The 25,936-nt window shown below is 54.2% G+C and overlaps 3 protein-coding genes across 5 annotated transcripts in view; 1 reads left to right on the forward strand and 2 right to left on the reverse strand.

Annotated features, from left to right (window-relative positions):
* KASH5 (KASH domain containing 5) overlaps window positions 1–6,454 on the reverse strand; it is a 20,211-nt gene extending 13,757 nt beyond the window's left edge. The window contains exons 1-6 of the mRNA XM_039878717.1: window positions 6,336–6,454; window positions 3,229–3,333; window positions 2,523–2,709; window positions 1,972–2,036; window positions 624–684; window positions 206–367 (exon numbers count right to left, since the gene is read on the reverse strand). Of these exons, the coding sequence (XP_039734651.1) occupies window positions 206–367; window positions 624–684; window positions 1,972–2,036; window positions 2,523–2,709; window positions 3,229–3,333; window positions 6,336–6,378 (623 nt within the window). The 5' untranslated portion in view covers window positions 6,379–6,454. The remainder of the gene's footprint in view (window positions 1–205; window positions 368–623; window positions 685–1,971; window positions 2,037–2,522; window positions 2,710–3,228; window positions 3,334–6,335) is intronic.
* Window positions 6,455–10,603: 4,149 nt separating this feature from the next.
* Window positions 10,604–15,652, reverse strand: DKKL1 (dickkopf like acrosomal protein 1). Of its 3 annotated transcripts, none has more exons than XM_039878690.1 (5): window positions 15,622–15,652; window positions 13,838–14,012; window positions 13,259–13,399; window positions 13,045–13,137; window positions 10,604–10,982 (listed from the first exon to the last, which is right to left on the reverse strand). In XM_039878690.1, the coding sequence occupies exons 2-5, from the start codon at window positions 13,991–13,993 to the stop codon at window positions 10,671–10,673; spliced, it is 702 nt and encodes a 233-aa protein (XP_039734624.1). In that variant the 5' UTR covers window positions 13,994–14,012; window positions 15,622–15,652; the 3' UTR covers window positions 10,604–10,670. The 3 variants fall into 3 exon arrangements, with proteins under 3 accessions (XP_039734624.1, XP_039734623.1, XP_039734621.1); XM_039878689.1 differs by lacking the exon at window positions 15,622–15,652 and adding an exon at window positions 14,423–14,493; XM_039878687.1 differs by lacking the exon at window positions 15,622–15,652 and adding an exon at window positions 14,289–14,473.
* A 66-nt stretch (window positions 15,653–15,718) lies between these two features.
* The window catches only part of TEAD2 (TEA domain transcription factor 2), a 13,957-nt gene continuing 3,739 nt past the window's right edge, over window positions 15,719–25,936 (forward strand). Inside the window, exons 1-9 of the mRNA XM_039878718.1 lie at window positions 15,719–15,798; window positions 17,290–17,527; window positions 17,894–17,958; window positions 18,426–18,488; window positions 19,487–19,498; window positions 19,724–19,831; window positions 19,931–19,989; window positions 22,441–22,505; window positions 23,524–23,732. Coding sequence (XP_039734652.1) covers window positions 17,296–17,527; window positions 17,894–17,958; window positions 18,426–18,488; window positions 19,487–19,498; window positions 19,724–19,831; window positions 19,931–19,989; window positions 22,441–22,505; window positions 23,524–23,732 — 813 coding nt within the window. The 5' untranslated portion in view covers window positions 15,719–15,798; window positions 17,290–17,295. The remainder of the gene's footprint in view (window positions 15,799–17,289; window positions 17,528–17,893; window positions 17,959–18,425; window positions 18,489–19,486; window positions 19,499–19,723; window positions 19,832–19,930; window positions 19,990–22,440; window positions 22,506–23,523; window positions 23,733–25,936) is intronic.

The following is a 25,936-nucleotide window of genomic DNA, read 5'->3' on the forward strand; positions in this document are numbered from 1 at the left end:
CTGAACCCTGGGGGCTGAGAGACAAGAACCGGGGAGACACACAAGATAAAGATAAAAGACAGAAAGAGGAAACGAAGAAAGGGCAGGTGTGGGCTCACAGACGCGGAGCAGGAGGTGCAGAGAGAGAGAGCAGAGGGCGGCTGGAGCTGCGGTCAGGAGGGACAGAGGGGACACGGGGCCGGAGGGAGGACGTGGGCCGGCCCACCTGCGAAGCTGCTTGCGCAGGGCTGCGATCTCCTCCCCGAGGCGCGCAGAGCCCTCCTCGGCAGTCTCCACGCTGCGCTGCAGTTTGGCGTTCTCCCCGGCCAGCCTGCGGTTGCTGAGCTCCAAGTCCTCCAGGCTGCTCAGCAGATCAGCTGTGGCGGGCCTGGGAGCGGGAAGGGCCAGGGTCAGCACCCACAGCCCCAGCCTCCTTTCCCCGGTGGAGGGTAGGTGGTGAGGGTGGTGGGCGAACGAGCTCTTCTGGAGGAAGAGGAACAGGAGAGACTGCTCTGCTCTCCCTGAGCTGTTAGCACAGCCCTTGCCCCTCACCCACTCCCGAAGGACCCCAAACCCTAGCCACGCCCCGGCAGGCGAGAGGACTCGGGGCAGGGGAAGGGCAGGGAGGGGCCCAGGATAGGTACAGCTCAGGCCTGGGGTCTTCGCCTCCAAAGCTCTCCAGGTTGGCCGGCTCCTCTGGGCATCCTGGAGGGAGACAGACAGATGGTGTTCGGCTCCGGGTGACCTCAGGCGGTGCCCCAGGATGCAGGGCTCGGTGGCCTCCTCCATCCTCACATTCGCTCTGGGCGATCCCATCTGCTCTTGGGGCTGCAGCGGCGCCCACCATTGGAAAGTACCTTGAGCTCAGGTTGGATCTCTCCATAACCTCCTAACTTCCACACCCGACACTGGGCAGCACCTCAACTGCCTCCAAACCTGTTCCTCTTCCCAGTCCCCACCCCTGCCACTCGCCACCTGGATCCCTCACTCCACCTCACCCCACAGCCTAGCAGAGCCCAGGCCCTGTTCCCCTTGTCCCTGACTCTCTGCTCCACCCTGCCATCTGTCCCCAGGCCCTATCCTGGCTCTGGCCTTGCTCTCTCCCCCTGGACCCTCACCACAGCCTCTTCCCCGACCTCCTGGCCTCCAGCCTCTCCCTTCTGCCCTCTCGCACTCAGAGGGCTCTTTCCTCACCCAGAGCTGACCTGTCCCTTCCCTGCTCACAGCCCACCCTCGGCCCCAAGCCTGACTGGAAGAGGCTCAAAGAATGTCAAGAAAAGTCTATTTTATTTGCTTTCATTTAGGGTGGAGAAATGTCACTCAAACCCTTGTTTATGGAGCACCTCCTGTGTGTGAGGTCCTAGGGAAACAGTGAGCGAATCAACTAACCAAACAGCAGGGCAGGCAACTGAGGGGATAATCGGATTTCTGCAGGAAAGGAACGTGGTCTGAGTGTGTGAGCGCGGTGAGTGCAGTGAGTGTGGAGAGCAAGACCCTTAGCCTGGGGCGTCCCAGCACCCCGTACTCTGTGCTGCCCCCCTGCAGGGCTTCCCCAGGTGTGCCGGAGGAGGAAGGTGTGGAAAGTCGAGGCTGGGAAAACAGTCTGAGCACAGACTGGGGTGGGCAGGTGAGTAACCCAGGAGAGAGAGAGAGGAAGGAAGGGAGCGAGAGAGACTTCGAATGCAGGAACCAGAGAGTAGCGGGGAGCTGCTGGATGACAATGACGCTGAGGAGAGGTGGGAGGGGACTGTCTATAATAGGGCTGGTGTTAGGAGGAGGCGTTGGAAACAACCCGTGAAGAACAAAACCCCCAGAGCTCAGGGAAAGTGGGGAGGCCATCATGGAGGTGCCTAGAAAGCCAAAGTCATAGCTCCAGGCTAGAGCAAAGGTCCCTGGGGTCCTCCTCTATCCCCTGCTCTGTTGCCAGGTGGGAAGTCCCCCCGCTGTCTGCCCCTGGGCCAGCCTGCTTCATTCTATATATAGCAATCTCACCAGATGGCAGTTGCTGGGGGGTCAGGGCCCCCTCGAAGGCGGTCTCCTCTTCTAGCTCTAATCCTCTGTATCAAAGGGATGAGGCTTAGAGCCCCCTGCAGCCACCCCTGAACCCTGATCAGCCACCAGCAGGGGGATTGCAGGTGGCGGTGGCGGAGGAGGGGCCAGGTTAGGTGAGAGCAAACACGGTGGGGAGGAAGGTGAGGCCAGATGGCAAGCGCCGGCCGGCGGCCAGATGGAAAAGCGGGAGGGGCGAGGGCTGGGACTGGGGAAGGGATGGGGAGGGGCCTCTGTCGGCCCCCCATCATCCTCCCTTCTCCTTGCAGCCCCTTTTCTTTCTGCCTCCCAGATCCCCTTCACCTCCTCATCCAAGGCACCTCGTCCTCAGACCCTCCACCCTTCCTCCAACCCCATCGCTTTACTTTCTCTCTCCTCCGCCTCCTTCAAACACAGGGGATCCCTGTGCCCAAAGGGTGCTGGCTGCAGTGAGCGGGTATGAGGTTAGATTTTAGGAAGGACTTCTGGGGGAGGGTGGAGGTACAAGGACCCACCCATCTAGCTGACAGGCAGCGATCCAGTCCCGCATGACGACCAGGAAGGAGTCTAAGTCCACGGTGGCCTGCGGGCCCTCTCCGTTGGGGTCCAGGCTGCGGGCCAGTGTTTGAAGCCGCGCATCCCGGGGGCTCCGTCCTGTCATAGCCTCCAGGTAGGCTAGTATGTGGGTCACAGCCACAAAGCCTGGGGACAGAGCATGCCGTGAGGGATGTGGGACAAGTTGGGAGGTGAGAGTTGAGGACATTAGGTAGGACATCACTAGCTCGGCTGGTGGCACTCCTACACCACAGCCTGGCTGAGCCAACTTGAGCAAGTCCTTTCCCCGTTTCTGAGTCTACTTTTTCACCTGCAAATGGGGGCCCAGCCATCCTCACCTCAGAGGGAAGAAGACAGGCTGTGCCCCGCCAGGCCCATAGTGGCTGCCCTCCTTCCCTCTCCCACCCCAAAGCCTTACCTTCTTCCATTAATGTCCCCCAAGTTTTCCTCCCCTCACTGTCCTCACTTGCAAGGCCTCCATCACCTTATCCACTTTCTTCCTAAAGCTTCCCACAATCACTCACTTTTCTTGCAGGACCCGCAAGAAGGGCCCTAACCCATGCTTCTCTCTACGGCTCCCCAGTTCTCAGCCCCCACTGCTGCCCCTTATTGTCCCTTGTCTTTCCCACACCCAGTGCTCCCCAGGCCCCATCGTGCCCCGCCCACCTGTCCTCTGGGGGTCACAAGCTTCGAACATGGAGTTGAGTATTTGTTCCTCTGAGTTGAGCAGTGTCCCCAGGCTCCCCTCCTCCGCCTGGTCCCAGAAGTACACTGAGGAGAGAACAGGGTCAGTCCAGCCTTGAGAAGGGGGACGAGGAGAGAAGAGAGACTTGGGCTCCCGCAGAGGAGAGGGAATTCATTCAAAGCTGCCTGGAGTTGGGGCTGGTGGAGACCCATAGGGAGCCTCCGGTGGGGGCAGCGACGTGAGGGTCTTTGAGTCACCTCCCTGTCCCCACCCTGGAGATGTGGGCCCCATCTTTCAGGCCGGAAGTGCCCCCTGCTGTCTAATCCTTTGTATCCAATTGGCTCAGTAGCCCAGAGAGCTGAATGAACAATTAATCACCCTTTCCTCCTCTGTTCCCCTGCCTCTCAGACTGAGCTGGGAGGGGGCTAGAGGCAGGGGCGGGGTGTGGGGGCGAGGGCAGAGAAGAGAGAATTCTGGGATGAGCTGAGGGTGAAGGGGGGCCTAGGAGCCAGGAACAATCCGATAACGCACTGCGCGGGCAGCCTGGATCGATTCTGCCTGCCACATTTCCGGTCTCCTAGCATGTCTGGGGAGCCGGCTCTCTCTCCTCTCACCATCCCCAAGTCAAAGCTGACATCACAGGAGTCCAAGGCCAGGCCAGTAGCGGGGGAATAGGGTGATCCAGGAAGGGTCGGGGGTAAGAGCCTAGCTGCATGACTATGGGCAAGTTGCTTCTCTTTTTGGAGACTCAGTTTCCCCACCAGTAATACAGGGGCAGGTAGAGCAATCCCCCTATCCAGGGCTGAGAGGGTTAGGTCTGTGTATGTGAAGAGCCCCTTGATCACATACAATGTGAATGTCCCAGGATCTGTTTGCAAAGAAGATATAGGAGGAGGTCTCTACCCCAGAAGCCACTGGGACAGCCCAGCCTCTTTCTCAGGGTTGGAAGTGACCTTCAAGGCTCCCTGGACAGCTGGGCATAGCAGCCAGCTGAGCACAGGTTTCAGGGTCTGGCAGACCCAGGGAACAACCCAGGCAAGAAACTCAGCCTTTCTGAGCCTCAGATTCTTCCTCTGGAAGGTGGGGGTGGTCTCCCCTCCCTCCTAGAGAAGAAATGAGATGAAATCTGAAATGTCCCCAGCAGAGGAGAGGGCCTAGCATGCGCTGGAGGCTCAGTAATAGAATCAAACATGCACTCAGGCCTCTCTTCTGAGTGTTAGCATGGACCGTGGTAGCCACTATTATTAGTCCCCCTTTACAGACAAGGAGACTTAGGCACAGAGAAGTTAGCAACTTGCCTAAGGTCACCTGTTCAACGCATGAGTGCCCGTTCTCATTCCTTTAACTCTTCAAGGGTTCTTTACAGTGAGCTCCTAGGGCTCGAACCCACGCTCCTTGGGAAGGGGAGCAGGAACCCACAGTTATGGGAGATGCCAGGGCCCGTGTCCGGGGCTTCCCACACTCTTGTTTCTCCCTCTCACTGTGCTCCTCATGGTATGGAGCAGGACTCGGAGGCCCAGCGAGGTCACTGGCCAGGGAGAGCGAGCCAGAGTCAACCAGGACTGTCTGGCTCCAGATGCGCACCTGTCTGCAGTTCCTTCCCCGGGCCGCGCGGGAAGGTGTTGCTCTGCTTCTCTCCAGTTCTTTTTCCTTCATGTCCTTCCTCAGTGTCCCTACCTCTCTCTGTCTCTGTCCCTGCCTTTCTCTCTATCGTCTGCCCCATCTCTCTCCCCCGTGTCCTGCCTCTCTATTTCCGTGTCCCTCACCCCCATTCTCTTCTGTCTCCATCTCTGTGCTTCTCTTTCCATATCTGAGCGACTCTCCAGTCCCCAGCCTTCTCCCTCCTTCCCTTGCTGTCTCTCTGTTCCCCCCTCCACCCCGCCTCTGTCTCCATCTCTCCTGAGTGTGTCCCTCCCTTTCCTAGGGAGCCTCCCAAGGCGGGCTCAGCCCTTGCCCATGGGTTCCTCGGTGGCTGCACGCCCTCTGCTGGTGCCAGTGAAGTGTAGAAGTCGGTCACTCGGTCAGCAGGCCCTTGGGTTCTCACACCCAGGTGTCTCTGCCTCCAATCTTTCTACCTGGAAAACCTCCTGAGGCCACAGTTCAGGCCTGGGGTCCTGCGAAAAGACTAAGGCTCTGTAGCGGGATGCTGGGAGCCCCTAAGAAAAAGGCCCTGCCTCTCCCCGCGGGTGGGAACCTCCTCCCCCATGATTACCGTTGGGCTCCCCACTTAGCAGATGAGTTCCTCCCAAAGTGCTTTCACACCCATTTGGTTTGCACCCAGCCAATCACTCAAGGACAGTAAGCACGGTTCCTGCCATGTGTCAGGCATTGATCTAGGGTAGCGCTAACCAGTAGAGAAGCCACTCGCCACATGTGGTTTGTGAGCACTTGAACTGTGGCAAGTGTGAACTGAGTTGCTCTCAGTGTCAAGCATACATCAGATCTTGAAGGCTTAGTATGAAAAAAAAAATGATACATTTTCATATTGATTATGTGCTGAAAGAATACTACCTTGGATGTATTAGGTTAAATGAAATCTATTATTGCCATTCATTTTGCCTGATTCTTTTTTCCTTTTCTTCTAAATAAGGCTATTAATACGATTGAAAATTACATAGATGACACGCATGTCGGACAGCACTGCTCTAGGGACTGAAAATAGCAGGGTAAATGAAACAGACCCTGCCTGGCGGAGCTCCTGTTCTAGTGGCGGAGACAGAGACCAAACGGTCCAGCCAACGTCAGTGCTATGAAGAGAGGTAAAGCAGGAAGGAGGAGAGAGTGACCGGGCAGCTGCTTTACAGAAAGCTGAGATCTGAATGAAGCGAGGTGGGAGCCTGCGGGTCACTGGTGGGGGTTGCTCTGGGCAAGAGTCATAGCAAAAGCTTCTGCTCTGGCCTCTCCAGAGCAAAGGGGATAAGGGGTCCAGACAGGTGGGCACACAGCTGGCTCTCTCTTTCCTACCTGGCATGAAGACGGAGCCACTCCAAGCCACCTCTCTCAAGTCCCCAAGTCACAGCCTGGTGCCCCTTCACCCACTGCTCCCCCCTCATCTTCCCATGGAGCAAACACGGGCCCAGTCACCTACTTTTTGTAGCAGGGCTGCCTGCCAGGCTCTCTGGCAGGTCCATGGGCCAACCTCGTTGCTCGGCAGTTGCAGGCGATGCTAACAGCTTCCTTCCATCACTGGCAAGGACTGAAAAGGGACTGGCTGCCGGGAGAGCTCCTAGAAGGACAAGCAAGGCAATGGCCTCTTCAGACAAGTCACCTGAGGGTGGGGACCCGCCCTACCCCTCCTGCACCCTGGGGTACTCTGGGTTCTCAGAACCTGTTTGCCTGCCCAGGCCTCCATCACAGCAACTCCCTCTCAGATCTGTTTTATGGATTGGAGGTGTGAGCTGGTAAAAGGGAAACCTGAGGAGTGGGTGGCAGAGATCAAAAGGGGGCTAGTGGGTGGCGGTCACTGCCTCGACGCCCCTCCTCCCCACAGCTTGTCAAGTCCCCAATCCTGTCCTCCCTCCCCAGTGACTCGACCTTGTCCTCTCCTTTCTTTCCCTACAGCTCAGGCTCATCTTCTCCGCCCCCGACCCTCCTCTCTGGCTTCCCAGCCTCCAGTCTCCCCGCTCTGGTCCATCCCCACAGCGCCCCATCCCTCACCTGCTCAATGCTCTTCTGTGGCTCCCCAGCACCCCAGGGACAGAGCCTAGATCCTGGACCCAGCATCAAAGGCCCTGAGTGGCCTGGCCCCACCCACACTTGCTGCTCCAGCAACTCTGAACTGCGTGCTGTTCCCCAAGCTAGGCACTCCATTATCAGCTCTGGGGCTCTGCCTGGGACACCCTTCTTGCCAGCCCTTCCTGTCTCGGCTCATATGTCCCCTCCTCTGGGGAAACGTTTCGGAACGTTTGTCTCTGGGTTCCCGCACTATCCTGGCTACTGACATCCTTGCGGTGTCAGCCTGTATTTGGAAATGTTGGCCTCTCACGTGAATTTGACCCCCATGGCTCCCTAATACCCTCAGGACTAAGTCCTAGCCCTTCGGGCTGGTGTAGCACAGAGGTCCCTGCAAGTCCTTGCCTTTTGGTCACTTTTCTCTCCACTGGCTGATCCCCAAGCCTGTCGCCCTCATCACGACCATGGGAGCTTGAGTCTTCCCATGGTCCTCCCACGCCCAGGTCATACCACACGCACCGTTCCCACCTGCGGCCCCTGCCCTGGCCCGCAGCTCCCTGGGGAGCCTTCCTGAGTCCCTGGAGCAGTTAGGGACTCCCTCCTCTGTGCCCCGACAATGCCCTGTCCAGTCTCCATTATAACCAGGTCGACCGTATGACTTCCTGTCCCAACTCGGGGATGCTTTCAAGAGTGAAAGGGGTGCTATTAATAATTATACACTGGACAACGGTGCCCACTGCACCGAACTGGGTACACTGGGGCAAATGGTCAGGCAGGGTTGCCCGGGGCCTGTCCATCCTCACCCCACCGGCTCAGGCCCCCTTTTCTCACCAAGTACTCCCCACAGCCTGCTCTCCCTGGCACCAGATGGGGTTCACAACTGTGGCCTACACACTCCGTGGCAGCTTTTAGAATGTTCTGGAAAAGGTGGAATTGAGGAGAGACACTTCCGGGGTTTGGGCAATGCTGGAGGATGCAGAAGGGGGTGGATGGCCATGGGACCGGAGTGGGGAAGGGTTCCTTTGGGGGTGCTGATAGGTACTGGGAGCTTCTGGCAGGGTTTGGGGGACAAATTCCTGGTGAGGATGGAGGGAGGTTCTGGTCAATCTTGAAGGCCTCTGACAGGGAGATTCTAGCAGGTGGACCCAGGCGGGAATCCCAGGGATTTTAAGGGGATCTGGATTTTAGGGGGTCTCTGACTGGATTTCTGCTGGGTCTCTGGATTTCTGGAAGGCTCTCTGACTAGATTTCGGGAGGAGTCTCTGGATCTGGGTGGATCTCTTAGTTTTGCAGGGGGATCTGACTGGTTTCAAGGGGAGTCTTTTGAACTCTGGGGGAGTCTCTGACTGGAACTTCCAGTGGTCTCTAGATTTCACAGAGGGGATCTCTGACTAGATCTCTGGGGGGTGTCTCTGACTGGGTTTCAGAGGTCTCAGGTCTCTGGGAGGGGAATCTGACAGGATTTTTGTGGGCATGACAAGATTTCTGGAGATCTTGACAAGACTTGGGGGGATCTCTGATAGCATCCGGAAAGGAGCGTTTCGGGGGGTCTATGACAGGCTCTGAGGAAGAAATCTGACAGAATTTCTATAAGATTCTAACGAGATTTCACGGGTCATCTCTAAGATTCCCCGGTGGGTTCCTCTCCGTATTTCTGAGGGGATTTTTCAAGAAGACTTTGAACAAGACTTGAAGGACCCTGATATTGGGGACTCTCCTCGACGGTTCGGGAGGGGCTCTGACAAGGATGCTCTGGGGAACCTCGCCACACCTGAAGCGCACCTGAGGACGCAGGCCACGAACGACGAACGGCAGTTGCCCGGGGAAGAAGCGCGCGTGCGCTATTCCCGCCGGAACGAACAGAGGGGGCGGGGCGAGACCGAGGGCGCGCGCGGCGTCGAAGCCCCGCCCCGCCTGCGCTCTCCTCCCGACGCAGGCGCACGTCGGGGGAAGGCGCGCGCTCGTCTGGTCGGTTACCTGCAACAGAGAGGCTGCGCGTGCGCAGGGCTGTCGGGGCTCGAGCCCAGGCCAGAGGAGCGGGCGCATGCGTATTGGCTAAGCAGGTGGAGGCTGGGGGAATGAAGGCTGATAGGGCCAGGTGGTGAAGGCTGCGTCTCCTGTGCTGGGGTCTTCTCTGCGGCCCCAAGAGTCGGTGAAATAGGCCCAAACAAGGGAGAGTTGGGCTGAGAGTCCCCTCGTCCATCCCCACTTCTTATCAGCCACCAAGCCGTGCTCTTTGCGCCCTCTGTTCTGTGACAGACTGCCCCTCACCGTCACAATGATGCCCTGCCTTGTCCTGCCTCACCCCTCCCGCCCCCTTTCATGTGTCGATGCATTCATAGGTCCCCGAATGATTATTTCCCAAACTGTTTTATTTACTCCGTGTTTAGGGGAGAACGCGGAAAAAATATTCTTGGCTTTTTTTTTTTTTTTTTTTGCTAGAGAAGAAGAGAATTATGTCCAAAATCCAGGTTCTAAAAAGAGGGATTTGGGACAAAAAATGTCTCACCCACTCAGACTTTCTGCTAGGCCACACTATCCACTCTTTAGCGGTCCACTTGGCACGTCTCAAAACGTGACATAGTCTATATTTGCCTACTGTCTGTCACCTCCACTGGACTGTGTGATCTATGTGCAGTAGTACGAGACCGTTTTGGGGCTAGAATATGCCTGACCCAGTGTGGGCGCTCAAAAATGTTGACCAAATGAACGAATGGATGGAATCCGTGCCTCTGAAGTACTGAACAGTGTAGAGTGATGATAAGGTTGTGGTCCTGAAATTAGATATTCTTAGGTTTGAATTTTGACTCTATCACTTCCTAGCTGTGACCGTGGTACAACGGCTTACTCACTCTGAGCCTGGCTTTTCCTCCCAGAAATGGAGATAATTGCTTCTTAGGTCACCTTGAAGACTTAAGGTGGTAATCTTTAATTAAGTTATTATTTGGCTCTTAGGTAGTGGCTTGTTGTAAGGCCTGAGAAGGAACCTGTTTGGCAGGTGATGTGAGTGGGTAAAAGAGATACGGAATCAGACAAACCTAGTGCCGTTGCTGTGTGACTTTGGCAAGTAACATCACCTCTCTGAATGTCATCTTCTCTCAAATGGGGACAAATAATATCCACCTCATGGGGTCTCATGAGAGTTCAATAAGAATATTTGCCAGTGTTAGCAGAGGCTGGCAAGTAGTGGACCTCGTTAGCTTTATTAACATTTTTAGTATAATTTCATTTTCTCAGTTTATTCCTTCAGTATTTCTTGTTCCTTTTTTTGAGGTCTGGATAATTTTGCAACACCTAAAATCAAAAAAATTTATAATATAGTGATAACATACATAAAGTGCTAAATCTTAAGGTATAGCTCAGTTAAATTATTATAGCTTTCTAAGATGAGTGCTTAGATCAGTGATATTTTTAGATTATTGATATTTAATCTCTCTTCCACTATATGACATTTGAGGCCATAATTTGCTTTCTGAGAATTTCTTAATCTTCATTCAAGTCTGTTATGTCACATTTCTATTATTATTTAGTTCACAACATTTACTAATTTGACTAGTGCATTATTTTAGTGGTGTATTGCTTCATTTCCAAATATTTCATGACTGACTAGTAATTTTTTATTGTTGGGACTTGCCACAGACTGGTCGGCTGAGGCTTGATGACATATCCTGAAAAGAGACAGTATTGCTAGATGTAAGAAAAAACTTTATTTTCATATGGTGCTTGGGGTGGAGGATACATGTCCTCACCCCTATAGCTGCTGGGAGGGCCCGAGAATGTACAGGAAGTGGGTCTTGCGGGCAGGCAGCTTGGGGTGAGAAGAGCCCTGCGCCCCCTCTTCCAGGACATCTTCTCGGGTTCCTTCACGGAGCCCGTCCCGGATGGCCTGGAGGCGGTGTCGCTTCTCACTAAGCCAGCGGCCGCCCTCCTGAGCATCCTGATGGGACCTTCGCCGCGGCAGCTTCATGATCCAGAAGGCCACTCGGGGATGGGGTTCCGGGCGGAAGGTGTCCATGGCCTTTGGGACGGGCACCAGGGCCTCTTTCTCCTCTATCTTGGGTATCTGGGGAGGAGGGACAAGGAGACCCACTGATACTTCAAATGACAACCAACCCCAGTCCGCTCAGACCCCATTGGCATATTCAACTCCCTTTGCCACCTACAGGCTGCTTCAGGAGTTGAAAACTCACTTTGCAGTTTACAAAGCACTTGAATTTACAAGTGCTTTTGGATTAAAAATACTGAGGTTTATAGACAACTTTGGGATCGAAAACATGCTTTGGAGGTTTCGGAACCACTTTGGGGTTTAAAATGCCTGCTGAGATTACAAAGCACTTTAGGATTAAACATACTCTGAGATTTGGAAAGCAGTTTAAGCACTCTGGGATGAAAAGCTCTTGGCTTTACTAAGGAATTATGACCGCAATTGCAACATGTGATCCTTGACGGAATCCTGGTCTAAAATCAAATCAGCTCTTACAGCTTTGGGTCCAGTGGAAACATTTGAATGTGGACTGAAAGTCTGTCTGGTCCTTGCTACTCAAAATGTGGACTGTGGACAAATGCCATCAGCATCATCTGGGAGCTCGTTAGGCATGCAAATTAGCGGGCCCCACCCCACCCAGATCTACTGGATCCATCCCCATTTTAATAAGCTGAGATCTGTCTGAGAAGTCCTGTAAGAGATTGTTATGGGTTGAACTGTATCTCTCCCCCATTCATTACATTGAAGTCCTAACCCCCAGTACCTCGAATGTGATCTTATTTAGAAATAGGGTCACTGCAGATTTGATTACTTAGGATGAGGTTGTTAGGGTGGGCCCTAATCCAAAATGGCTGGCCCTTATGCAAAGGGGACATTTTGAACATAGAAATGCAGACGGGGAGAATGTCATACGGAGATGAAGCAGAGATGGAGGCGATACATCTACCGGGCAAGGATCGCCAAAGACTGTCAGCAAACCACCAGAAGGTGGGAGAGGGACATGGAAGAGACTATCCCTCACAGCCCTCAGAAGGAAACAACCTTGATCTTGGCCACCTAGCCTCCAAAACCATGAGACAGAAAGTCTGCTATTGAAGCCATTCAATCTGTGGTACTTTGTGACAGCAGCCCTCACAAACAAATAGAGACAATAGTTGGACATCAGTGTTAAATTTTTGGGGGTGTAAAAATGGTATTACGGTCATGGGGGAGAATGCGTTATTTCTAGGAGATAGCAGCTGAAGGATTTAGGGGTGAAGTGCCATGATGTCAATAACCTATTGTCATGTGGTTCAAAAATACAAAATTAAAAATAAATAAATGTGGTAAAATGTTAACAAGTGGTGAATGTAGGCCAGCGGTATTCAATCAGGGTGTGGAGACATTTTTGGTTGTCACAACTGGCCAGGGTGGGGACAGTACTTATCTAGTGGGTAGAGGCCGAGATGCTGCTAAACATTTGACATTGCGCAGGATGGCCCCATGCACAAAGATTATCCAGCCTCCAAATGACAATGGTGCCAAGGCTGAGAAATGCTGCTCTATGGAAAAGGGAATCCAGATATCTATTGTACTATTTTTTCCATTTTTTTCTGTATATTTGAAAATTTTAAAATAAAAAATTGTGTGTGTGTGAGCCATATGCGTTTACCAAGCACTTGGGGGTTCTTAAAACTTTTCAGGATCAAAAAATGAGCACTTTGGGGTTAGAATCAATTGAAGGTTTACGAAGGTGAGCTACGCAAAGCATTTGGGGTTCATAAAGCACTTTGGAACTGAAAAATCACACTTTGACGTTTACAGGGGAGAGATTTACCACTTTGGGATAGATCAAAAAATACTTAAAGGTTTGCAGAGCACTCTGAGGTAAAAACACCCTTTGAGGTTTGCCAGGGGGAACTTACCAAGGATTTGTAATTAAAAGTACTTCTGGTTTACAAAACCCTCTGCGGGTTACTAAGCGAGTGAGGATGTGCTCAGAGGTCGAATACCTCGTTCCGAGAGTGGGTTAGTCCCTTTTGACACAGGACAAAACTGAGGCCCAAGACAGGAAGTCCCATACAGAAAAGGTAGGAGAATTAACTCATCGTCTCCTAAACTACAGAAAATGTTTGGGCCTGGACACTTTGTGTGTCCTAACCTTCCAGTCGCCCTCCAAGCTCCCATCTCCTGGGTCGATGGACGCCACCACCTTCTCGGAGATCAGCACCTCTCCTGTCTTGTTGTTGGTCACCTGTGAGGACGGGAGAAGAGAGTGAGAGCGAAATTGTTTTCCTCCTCTGCCCTCCTCCCAACAGATGCTGCCGCATGAGGGAGGGGGCGAGGCTCCAGGAGGGACTTCCTGGCATAGGCACCTTGTCAATCTGGAGGTGGCTGGAGAGAGTGTTGTTCCCCATCCGGCGCTCCCGGTTCTCTTCTTGGTGGTAGTTCCGAGGGAGGCCCCGGAAGTCCATGGGGGCAGAGAAGAAGCTGTCCATGCCCCGTAGCAGGTCATCCTGGGGCCGTGGGAGGAACTGGTGAGCGTTGGACCTCAGGACACCCCAGTACCTCTGTAGCCCTGCCAGGATGTCCCTTCCACCACCCACCCTCTCTGTTCTCTGACCCTTAGGGCCTGACCAGGTCATCTCCTGCCCCCATCCCGCATTTGTCCTGTCTCTGTTCTCTGCCCCATTACTGTTCTGTTCGTACTGTTCTCGGTCTCTCCGTTCCCATCCTCCTCTTCAGTCTCTTGTCCCTGTCCCATCTCCCTCCCTTCCTATCTCTTGGTCTCCCTGTCGCTGTCCCTTTGACTCCCTCTCTTCCTGTCTGTCCTTCTGCCTGGCCGCGACCCGTCGTCTCCCAGCCTGTCTCCCTGAACCCTTTCCATCTCTGTCTCCATCTGTTGCCGTCCCTCTTCTCTGGTACCTCTCTTCCCCAAAACCGCCATGGCTCACTTTCAAGAAAAGCCGGGTGAAGCCTTGGAGTAGGCTCTGGAGGCCTAGAAAAGCCGAGGAGCTCTCCTGGGCGTCGGCATCGCGGATCGGGGCTGCAGTGGTGGGGGGCACCGAGGCAGAGGGGAGAAGCAGCAGCAGGACCAGCACGGGCCACATTGCGGGGCGGGCCGGGAGGCTGTGGCACGAGTAGGGGTCAGAGCCCCCGCCCCAATCAAGGCCGCCCGCTCAGTGGTCACGCCTTCACCAAACACGATCACCCCTTTCCCATTCTTTGCCCAGGCTTTGTCCCTAGTCCAAGCAACTCCCTCACACCAAGCCCATTTCCTCCCTCCCCTTCCCATCTGTTCCCACCCCCTCCATCGTCTCAGGCTTGGCTCTTCGGGGCTCTGCCTCCTACACGGATCTCATTCTTCTCCTTCCCTCACATTCATACCCAGATCCCATTTCTCACCTTCTCCTACGCCCCGCCCCTTCTTCCGGACCCCGCCTTTATGCTAGACCGCAGACTGGTCACCGGACCCTCAGACTCCGGTTGTCCAGACTGTTAAATCCAAACAGTTCTGGTCTCAAGCCCGAGCGCAATACCTGGAGCGTTGGCTGAGCTCCGCGAGCCGGAGCCGCTGGCCTATTGTTTGACCACGCCCCCTACTGCTGACCTCACCCACCAGCTGGGCCCTCTATTGGATGGCCACGCCCCCAAGAACATAGCCACGCCTCTATTGTTAGCCACGCCCCTTGAGCCCGCCTCGCGTTCATTTCATGGTCACACCCCCTCGTTAGGCCACGCCTCTGTCGGTTGACCTCGGCCTTGGAGACAGAAGTCTTGCGAGTATTCATTCAGTCTTGCGTGTCCGGCTTCAATCTCAGGTGGCCAGCCCCTTGACTGAAAGCCTGGGCCACGCCTCTGCCCCCAGTGCCCTCGCTTCCGTTCCTAGGCTCCTTCGGCTCGTGAACTGTCCTGGTGTGCCCACTCCTCAGTTTGCAGCTACCTCGTGGAGTTTCTCCGTGTCGCGTCTCATCTTCTCCAGGATTTGAAACGATTAACGCACTCAACAGAGGGCAATGTAGGGACGCTGAACCCGGAGCCCGCTTCGGTTCCACTAAACACTCCCCGCCCTGTCCTGAAACCCTAAATCAAGTCTTATGTTCCAGTTTCCAAGGAACCCCAATCCGAGCTCTCTTCTCCCTCAGGACTCCAGAGTCCGGACCCCAGCCTCTTATGGTCTCACGAGCTGAAACACCCAGCCCCTCCCTCACCTTTTAAGAGACCCGAGAGTCCGAGTTCTAGCCCCTCTCCCTTCAGGCACCGGGTGTCTGTCTGTCTCTGTCCTGGGAAGGCGCCACCTCTAGCTCACTAGGGCGTGTGGATGCTGGAGCCTACACCTCCGTGGACCTCCACTAAACTCCCGGTCATCTGGCTCACGACTGTCAACTCTGGTGAAGTCACAAGGAAACGGTGTTGTCATAGAAATCAATCAAAACACCCCCATAATTTAATCCTCGAAAATATTCTTGAGGCTGAACAGAAAAGACTCTTTTGTGTTTGTACCACTTTCCCATCTCCAACACGCTAACACGCCTCTTGGAGAGCCAGGCGCCCGGGCCCCGGGACCCCTTCTCCAGACTCAAGGTCCCTCCTCTCTCAGACCCAGGAATCCAAGCCCCCAGCCCCCTACTTCCCGGTCGCCATCAACCTCCTCCCTCTGATCCAGGAGTCCGGATCCCCGACCCCTCTCCTCTCCCAGAATCCCGAAGTTGCTATCGGACCCCCAGCTAGACGTCACCTCTCTTTTGCCAAAGCGAAAGTCCTCCCCCAAACTGTCACCGTCGTATTTCCCGCGGTCCGGCGCCGGGGCCCGCCCCCCTCCAGTCCCTCCCACTTTTCCCAAACAAAGCTCGCGGGCAACTTTCTCCCTCTCTGCGCCCCGCCCGCCCGCGGTTCCCCAGCCCCAGGCCGGGAGGTAGGAAGGCGCCGGCGGGAGTCAGGGATCCTGCATTGGGGTGTGTGAGTTCTGGGTGTGAGTGGGATCGTCTCTGAATTGCTTGCCGTTCTCGTTTTTGCCGGGGACCCCGAGTTGGCGCTGGTGACCGGGTCGAAGCGCCGGTTGGAACTTTCGTCGCTGTTGTGGTGCCTGCTGACGGGTCTGAGTTGAGTGAGTGTGTGTGTGTGTGTGTGTGTGTGTGTGTGTGTGTGCCCGGGAGTGGTGTGGAGGGCTGGGGACTTTGGCGGTGTGTCTGGTGGCTGTGTCAAGTTTTGAATGAGGAAGACTTCCCTGTATGTCCTCTTTGGACTGACTGGTTTGCGTGTGTCATTTGTGGGGGCCTGGTCCTCTTCGTGGAGAAAGGGGTCTCCGGGGCGGCAGAGGGCGGGCTACAGTGCTTTCTGGATCCTCAGTCTTGTCTCTTCGGGGGTTTGTGGCCTGGGGAGGGAATTTAGAGGACCCTTTCTCAGCCGGCTCTTTCGTCCCTTTGTCTGGCCACATGGGGGAGAGCTGGGCTCGGATTTTGGCCTACGGGGGTCCTGAACGCCGCAGCGCCACTGGGCTCGGCCTGGGGTCTTTGTCTCGGCCGGGGAGTTCCAGGGTCCAAGGGAGGAGGGGGATGGGAGCCTGGACTCTGGGGTCCTGGGAAAACTGTGGAAGACGCCGAGTCGTCAAGGAGGCGGGATCTGACTGTATTGGAAAAAGTTTTTCCCGTTCCCGGCTCCGGTGCGTCGGTACTCGAGCTGGACCGAGCCCACGGGCGCAGGAGGCGGGGAGGCGGGGCCGGGGCTGGAGGGGAGGTTCCCTCGCTGGCCAGCCCCTCCCCTGATGGGGGTTGTGGGAAACTGGGGGAGGGGACGCCTGGGCCCTTTGTTCTGGCTCTCGTGATGGCACGGCGCCCCTTCCCCCCAGTCTGTGGTTCTGTGGGTCTTTCCTGGTCCCGGTTTGAGTTTCTGCCCTGAGTCTCTGTCCCCTTTTCCTCTGGGTCTCTGTCCCCGCCTCTCTCTGAGCCTCTATCTAATGCCTCCCTCTGAAACTCTGTCCTCCTCCGTCTCTCTGAGTCTCTGTCCCCCTCTCTGAGTATCTCCTCTCAGCGTTACTAGGGCCTGTGGCCCCTCCTTTTCTAGCAGCTGCTGGGCACATCCTAGCACCTGTTCATGGGGTGGGACTCATAAGATCTCACCCACATCCCTGTTCCCAGCGACCAAGGCCCCACTCCCGTCTTCTTTAAACCAGTAATCCATACCCAAATGACTGGCCCTCATGGGCCTTAGACATGGCTCTGGGATCTTCAAGACTTCATCACTACGCAGACCACCTTAGAAATACAGAATCCTTCTCCAGGACCTGGGAGCCCCAGCGCCCAGGCCCCACCTCCCTCAGACCCAGGGGTCCGGGCCCCAGCCCTCCAAGCCCTGAGGTCCCTCTGGGTGGGTCCGGGAAACCTTGCTGAGCCCTGTGTTCCTTCAGGCCCAGATGGGGGAACCCCGGACCGGGGCCCCCCTGGACGAGGGCAGCGGCTGGACAGGAAGTGAGGAAGGAAGTGAGGAGGGCACCGGTGGCAGCGAGGGGGCTGGGGGAGACGGGAGCCCAGACGCAGAGGGTGTCTGGAGCCCCGACATCGAGCAGAGCTTCCAGGAGGCCCTGGCCATCTACCCGCCCTGCGGCCGGCGGAAGATCATCTTATCTGATGAAGGCAAGATGTACGGTGAGTTCACCCTTCTTGTTTGCCCAATGATTAATAAAAAGGAATAACATTCATGAAGCTCTAAACAGTTTTTATATAAAAGCACACTGTATCCTCACAATGACTCAGATCGGAGCTGGCATCGCCATTTGCATAGACGGGGAAACCGAGGCCCAGGAAGGCGAAGTGATTTGCCCCAGGTCACAGAGCTAGTGTATGGTGGAGCTGAGGTTTGCACCCAAGCCATCTGGCTGGGAAGCCAGTAGTCATAGCTCCTCTCCCAGCTTTCTGTGGACCTCAGAGAACTCTTGCTTTTCTCTCCCTCCCCGGTGTCCTCTCCGTTGGGAAGTTCTCAGGTCTAACGCTGTTCCATCTTTGACTCTTCAGGTCGGAATGAATTGATTGCCCGCTACATCAAGCTGAGAACGGGGAAGACCCGCACTCGCAAACAGGTCTCAGGACTGACTTGTGGGCTTCTGTCTGGGATGGGCTAGTCTTCTCGGGGCCATCCTAGTATGGGCAGTTCAAGTTCAAGGAGGATCTGATTCCTGTGCTTTTGTCTGTCTTCTTGGAACCTCTGTTAATATACTCTGTGCCTGTTTTAGCCACAGTTCTCTTAGCAGTTGTGTTAGACCCAGAGTAAGACAGAGATCGAAAGATCCAAAGAGAAAAAGATCGGGAAGGGAAAAGAGACCCGGATTTGCTGGGTCTGGGAAAGGTCGGTGGTGTTACTGAGAAAAGAGTGGCCTTTAGGGACACATCTGTGTTTGCGTGCTCCTGAGACAGCTAGCGTGCCCTGTGTGTGTGTCATCTTTCATGATCCAGGAGCTCTGGGGGACACTTGGAGGGTGGGAAGGGGTAGGGGATGCAAGGGGCAAGAGACCCTGGCCCGAATCTGCTTTTTCATCACTCCCTCCAGGTCTCTAGTCATATCCAGGTCTTGGCCCGAAGGAAATCGAGGGAAATCCAGTCCAAGCTCAAGGTAGGGACCAAAGCGAACACCCTGAGAGGGGAGTGGAGACCCAGAGATGAGAGAGGGACATGAACCCAGAGAGAGGGGACAGGGATCTAGAGAGGGAGAGCAACAGAGATCTGGGGAAAGAGGACAGAGAGACCCGGAGTGAGGGACAGAGGGACAGAGTCACATGGAAAGCTAGACATAATAGGGGAGCAGAAGACAGGAATGGAGATTTATCTTAGGGCAGGTGAGATGGACGGGCCGTCAAGCCTCTCCTCTGGCTACTGCCGTCTCCCCCTCCCTCTCCTCTACCCCTTCTGTCCCTCCTGTGGCTGTTCCTGGTGTCCTCCCCGCCTTTTCCCTCGTGTGCTGTGAGGATCTGCTCTTGGGTCTCCTGGTTCCTTGTCCCGTTTCCTGGTCCCCCTGTGGCCTGCCTGCTCTTTCTGTGCCTAGAGATCTTCATTTCCTTTTGGAGCTTTCGACATCCCTTCTTTTTCCTTTGTCTCTGAATTTCCTGTTTGCTCTTGGCCAGAGATCCTCATTTTCTGCCCCACCGAGTATGGGGTCTTTTCTGCCTCTTCTTTTGGATTTGGGGACCATCACTTCCTGTTCCTTTTTCGTGCCTAGAAGCCTCCCCTTCCTTTCTCTCTTGGTCTAAACCCCTTCCCTTCTGATGTTTTCTGGACCTCGATGTTCTCTCTCTGTCTGGTCCGGGCTAGGAAATATTCACCACCGATTCCCTCTGAGTCTGAAATTCTCATTTCCGGTTGCCTGCATCTCCAAGAACCTTCACTTCCGGCTCCTTATTGACCTAGAAATCCTCATTACTGTCTTTTATTTCCACTCTAGGTCTGGCCCCCTCTACTTCCTGTTGCATATTCATCCTTCATTCCCCCTTCCTCCCGTTGCTCAGCTCAGGATGGCAGGGCCGTAGGGGTTGGGAGCAGGAAGGTGGAGTGTCCAGGCCTCACTTCCTAAATCATGTTTTCTTTCCTCCTTTGGCACCCGACCCCCATGGACAGGCCCTGAATGTGGTAAGTCCCCCTGCCCATCCTCTCATGTGCTTCCCTTACCCCAGATGTTCCTGAGGAGACCAAGAGGAGCAGGGGGCAGTAGGGAGAGGGATTTGGACACCCCCAACCCTTTGCTTTGACTCCCCAACTCTGCATCTCCCCACGTTTGCCCTGCCCTGGCGTCGTCCACCCTAGCTGTGTTGCCTGGAGCTCCCCATTAACACAGACCTCCAACTCTTCCTCCAGGACCAGGTTTCCAAGGACAAGGCTTTCCAGACAATGGCCACCATGTCCTCCGCCCAGCTCATCTCAGCACCTTCCCTGCAGGCCAAACTGGGTCCCACGGGTCCGCAGGTGGCCTGGGTTGTGGATCGTGGGGCTCAGGGCTGGAGGGGTGGGGGTGCAGTTTCAACAACAAACGGACTGGCTGACCCCTCTTTGTTTCTTCTCCAGGCCTCCGAGCTTTTCCAGTTTTGGTCAGGGGGCTCTGGGACCCCCTGGAATGTTCCAGAGTGAGTACTTTCTGTTCTGGCTCAGCACCTGCTCTCCCCTCTTCCCACCAAGAGGCCTTTCTCATCCCACCGTCCAGGTCCCAACTCCCTTGCGAACAAGATTCTGGAGCCAGACTATCTGTATGTGAAACGCAGGCAGGAGGGTGAGGCTGTAGTCCGGAGAGGAGGGCTGGGTCTGAGCTGGGATGGTGAGCCCAGGGGATGGGGCAGGGAAAGTCAGGACACGGGATGATGGGGCTGGGGCCGAGGAGTGAGGAGGCAGGGACAGTGCCCGGGGTGTGGCCGGTGGTAGCTTGGCGGGACTTCCCAGAGATGTGCAACCCGGGGGAGGAGTGGGTTTGGGGAAGAAATGAGAGCTGATGAATGTGAGGGGTCTGGAGGATATGCATGGGGATAATGGCCTTTCGGTGAGATGCGCTGGGCCCAAAGGCTCATGGGAGAGGTAGCCATAGGTCCAGAGGCTCCCAGGAGGGATGAGTGGAGCCCCAGAGGCTCATGGGAAGGCTAGTCATCTGATAGAGGTGGTTCTTGAGCCTGAGCAGGGGTCCTTATCTCTCAGAGTCAAAAAGAAAATGAGCCCGGAGGTAGACAGGAGTGTCCTTTTCAGCTCTGAGAGCACCATGAGGGTGACAGGATATATTTCTAGCTTAGAAAAATAGAAATGGGCCCCTGAGGCTCATGGGAAGTACAGTTTTCAGCCTCGGGAGGAGCCGGTGGACCCAGGCTGGGCATTGGTAAGGTATGTGGCCTCCAGATGGCCTCAGGGGTGTTGAGGGTGCTGCCAGAGAAAGTGACGTTACAGGCCGGGAGAGAAGAAAGTTTGCTGGGGAGGTGCTGCTGGGTGGGGACACAGGAAGGGTCAGGACAAATCCCCAGAGCTGAAGGAACCGCCGGTTTGCAGGGGAGGGGGCTGAGCTGGAAGGAGCGGCGGTTCAGCAGGCACTGCTCTGGTCGCTTGGGTCCCACCATTTATGGAGCCGATAGTCAGATGGGGGAGGTGAATGTTAATTAAATCATCATGTGCACAGATACAGAATTGAAGAGTGGGTGACGTGGTGTGAAGAGCCACAACAGGTTCTGGGATGAGGGAGAGCCTTCTGGGGGGGTTCTCTGAGGAGGTGACATTGAATGCTGAGTAGGACTTTGCAAGGTGAAGATTGGGGGTGGGGATAGTTTAGGCAGACAACAGCACACGCCGAGGCACTGAGGTGGGCAAGTCTGCCGAGTTTCTAGAACTGAGAGAAGGCCAGTATTAAGCCATTGGTCAGTCAGTTAAATGTTTTTTGAGCGCCTACTGAGTTCCTGCTGCTCTGTTTGGATTGGGGATACAGCATTGAACAAGTTAGAACAAGCCTTGCCTTCGTGGCATTTATATACTTGGAGGGGGAGGAGACAGACAATAAACATGTAAACAAATCGATAAGCATTAATAAGAAAGGAATAAATGCAGGCAATAAAGCAGGATGTGTATACCTTCTTTAGACAGGGATCAGAAGGCCTCTCTGGGCAGCAGCCCTGATGGCAAGAGGTTAAGTCAGTGGAGTTTAGATTTCAGAATCGGAATGGCAAGTATTAGGTCAAGAGTCTTAGGAGTCAACGTCTGACAGTCCCTGGGGTTTGCGTCCTTCTGGTCTTGATCTTTGACCCTTGACCTCTTATTGACCTCTGACCCAAAGTCAGGTCTCTTTGACCTCTGACCTCTCCTTACCACCATTTCCTGGGCTACCCATAGGTCATTGGCCTCTAGACCTGTGCCGTCAAATGCTCCAGTCACTAGCTATGTGTGGTTATCGATATCTAAATTAATCCCAATCAAATGAAATAAAAAATTCAGTTCCTCAGGCATCCTAGCCACATTCCTGCTCAGTAGCCACATGTAGCCAGTGGCTACAGTATTGGATCGCGTAGATATAGAACATTTCCACCATCACAGAAAGTTCTACTGGACACACTGCTTTAGATTCTGTTATGCTGCCTTCCCACCTAAGTTTGGCCCTGTGTCCCATTTCTGAGCCGCTGGTCATTTTCTGGTCATTTTCTCCCCACCCTCCCGACGCGTTAGCCTCTTCTTTCTCCAGATTTCCTCTTCTCGTGTTTTCTTTTCACCTCTTGGAACCTCGTTTCTGTTTCTCTTTCTGCCATTTCGTGAGAGGTCCCAAACTATTGTCAAGTCCGCGGGCTTGCGGCTGGGACTGACCTGGGTTCCAGTCCAGGCTTCGCCGCACCCAGCTGTGTGACCTTGGGCTGGTCACTTGACCCCTGGGGTTTCTCCCGTGCAAACAGGAGAAAAGAGCCACAATCACAGTACCTCCCAGGCTGTGAGGCTTTGATGAAAACGTGCACATGACGTACTAGCACGGGGGCCAACTTGTCCCGCCCCCTTAGTAAATGCTAGCTGGTACGATTAGCCTTTTTCCATCTTGCTGACCCTCAGCCTCCTTTCTTCCTCAGCGTGAAGCCATTCTCGCAGACACCATTCTCCTTGTCACTGACTCTCCCATCTACTGAACTCCCAGGTAAGAGTCTGCTCTCCTTGTCTCCCTTGTCTCCCATCTCTTTCGTCAACCCTGCCTTTCTTTTAACCTTCCATGAATTTGGGGACACGTTCTGAACTGATGTCCAGCTCTGAGGTAGGGTGTGTGGGGTATGGAAGGATGAGCGGCAGAATTTGCGGTCTGTAGCCAGAACACTGGGGTTGTGTTCTGCCATTTGCTAGCCTAAAGGACATTCGCTGGGAGGTGTATTAGTCAAAATTCTTTCAGCTGCAAGTGACAGAAATCCACATCAAGCTAGGTAATAGACAAGAAGGAATGTATCGGTTCAGGTAACTGATATTTCAGGAGTTAGGACTTCAGGCATGGCTGGATCCAGGGAGTCAGGTGGTAGCTTCAGGACTAATTTGGTTCTGCCTTCCTCTGGTGGCTTCATTCCCAGTCAAGCCCTGCCCATCTGGCGGCAAAGATGGCTTCCAGAAGTCCATGCTGACGTGGTCCTACGAACTCACGTTGATGAAAAATTACTCTTAGTTTCCACAGATTCATCCGTTAAGAATGCTCTTGGCCGCAAGTAACAGCATTCTCTACTTAAGAGTGCCTTAAATAATAAAGGCTTTAATGATTCCACGCAGCAAAAAGTCTGGAGGTGGGCTGCTTCTCTGCTGGCTCGGCAGCTCAGCAATATCAGGACTGGCATCTCTGTAGGTCCCTTGGCCTCTGTCTTACTGTGCCAAGATGGCTGTTGTGACTCCAGGCATCACGTCCCAAGCAGGACTTGTCCAGAACCAAAAGCTTTCTCCTCCCAAAGTTCTGTCTTTTTCATTCAGGAAGAAACTCCTTCCCAGAAGCCCCCCAGCAGATTTCCCCTAACGTCTCATTGGCCAGGACTGTGTCACATGGCCACCTCTAGCTGCAAGGGAGGCTGGGAAAGTGAGTATTTAGCTTTTTCAGCTTCTAAGCGGAGGCAGGCAAGAGAATAGCGCTTGATATATTCAATAAATGTTAGCAATTTTTATTGTTTATTTTTCTCTGTCTTTAGGGTATGAACCCCCCCAAGCCCTCTCACCCCCTGCCGTGCCCCCACCTGCCCCGTCACCCCCAGCCTGGCAGGCTCGGGCCCTGGGCACTGCCCGGTTGCAGCTGGTGGAATTTTCAGCCTTTGTGGAACCCCCTGATGCAGTCGACTCTGTGAGTGCAATTTTGGGATCATCACTACAGGTGTTTTGGAATGTAGAGAGTTATAGGAAGTGAAAGTATAAAGCAGGAGTTCTCAAACTTTAGCATGCATCAGAATAATGTAGAGGACTTGTTAAAACACAGATTGCTGGGCCCTACCCTCAGAATTTCTGACCCTGTAGGTTTGATGCGAGGCCTGATCATTTGAATATCTAACAAATTTCCAGGTGATGTTGATGCTGCTGGCCCGGGGACCACACTTCGAGAACTCTTAGCATAAAGGAACTGGAAGGTCATGGGGTCAGGGGTTGGGAAGGTCAGGGAAACTCCCCCAGGACATTGCTTATTCATTCATCAAACATTTCTAGGTACCTGCTGTGCGCCAGGCTTTGCGGTGGATACCGGGAACTTTGAAAAGCAGATCTTGTTTCTAGGCTTGAGCTTTTCCTGGCCTAGGATGGAGACAGATGCCATATTAGTCATAGAGGGCTGACTGTTAAAAGAAAGAACCCCGACAGCCAGAGACTGAACGTCATAGAAGTTTCTCACTCATGCATCATTTCTCTGTGGGCGTTCAGCAGGAGCCTTCCGTACAGTCATTCGGAGAATCCAGGCTCCTTCCATTTTTACAGTCATTCGGAGAATCCAGGCTCCTTCCATTTTGCAGCCCTGCCATTTTCTAGGGCTTCAGTATCTGCTGCTGGATTGTCTGCATCTGGCTGGCAGATGGTGGAAGGCAGAGAGAGTCAGGTTTTATGATTCTGGCTTCGCAGTGGCAAACATCAGGCCAGCTCACTCCCCATTGGACAGAACTTAGTCATGTGATCACACCTAACTGCAGAGAAGCCTGGGAAATGTAGTTCAGCTGCGTGAAAAGGAACCAGGGTTCGTGAACTCATAGATTCCCATTGCTGTATAAAGTGGTCCTGGGAAAACCATCCCATCTCACTTGGAGCAAAAGCTGAAGTCCTTCCTTTGTCCACAGGGCTCTGCCCTTGTCACCTGTACCCTCAGCCTCGTTTGCTCTGGTCTGGCCACATGGGCCTCCACGTCCTTTCTCAAACACGCTGGGCCCGCTCCTGCTTCCGGACCTTTGCATCTACGGTTCTGCCACCTGGAATGTGCTTTCCCCAGATAATCTCCACTCACTCTCTCCATGTATTCAGGCCCCTGCCTGATTATCTTCTCAGACTGGCTTTCCCAAACCACCTTACAGAAAATACTAGCCACCATCACCCTTGACTCCCTTGCCGTGCTTTATTAGGATTATTTTCAAGCATACACCACTCTCTGAAATTAATATTATCCATGGGATGATTTAACATTTTTCTGTCTCTGCTGGTAGACTGTGAGCTCCATGAGGTCAGGGATGTCGCCCTGTAGCTCTGGGACCGAGTAGTGCCTCTACATAGTAGGTCTCAGTAAATGTCTGTTGAGTAATAAGTATGTGCTGGGACAGGGGAAGCCTGAGTTTTTTTGGGTGTACAGAGGTGTATTTCTGCCTGGAGAGTCAGTGAAGGCTCCCCTGAGATGACAACATCTGAGTTGGGCTTTGAGGCTTATATAGGGGTGCCATGTGCAGAACTGGACATTTCAGGTACAGAGATGGAACCAGCATGAGGCTCAGGGAAACAAATAATCGGACGGGGTGGGAGCTGGTGGGGCTGCAGAGAGGTGGGCAGGTGCCGATTCCGGAGGAGCTGGCGTAGCCAAGCCGAGGGCCCCAGACTTACTCCTAGTGATGGGGAACCATGGAGGTGGTGTAGAGTGATCCCATCTGCTTGTGACCAATGGAGGCTTCCAGGAAGTGGCAGATTTGGATGGCCTGGGAAGATGGAGGAGGATTTGTATCAGAGGAAAAGATGGGGAGGATTTTAGGATATGGACGAGAAGTAATAAGAATGGAGACAGAGTCTTGATGTGGCCTATGTGGAGTCCCATCCATCCACACACACACTGATCAAACATTTATGAACAACCGTTCAGTACAGGCCAGGTTTAGGGGTATTGGCTTTATCCTGGAGGTGCTGGGGAGCCATGGGAGGATTATGAGCAGGGGAGGTCCAGGGTCAGCTCTGGAGCCATGTGAGTGAAGAACTGGAGAGGAGAGATGGGAGGCTGGGAGGCCAGTGAGGAGGCTGGGGTGACCGTGGGAGTGGATGGGGCTTGGGAACTGAGGCACCATGGGAGTGAAGGGGCAGAAGGGAGTGGGGACGGTGCCTGCGAGTCGGGCCTGGAGTCTGGGTGGATAGGGTGGAATAGCTCGCAGGAGCTCT

The sequence above is a fragment of the Pteropus medius genome, unplaced genomic scaffold (genome assembly GCF_902729225.1).
Source record: "Pteropus medius unplaced genomic scaffold, Ma_sr-lr_union100, whole genome shotgun sequence".
Lineage (NCBI taxonomy): Eukaryota > Metazoa > Chordata > Mammalia > Chiroptera > Pteropodidae > Pteropus > Pteropus medius.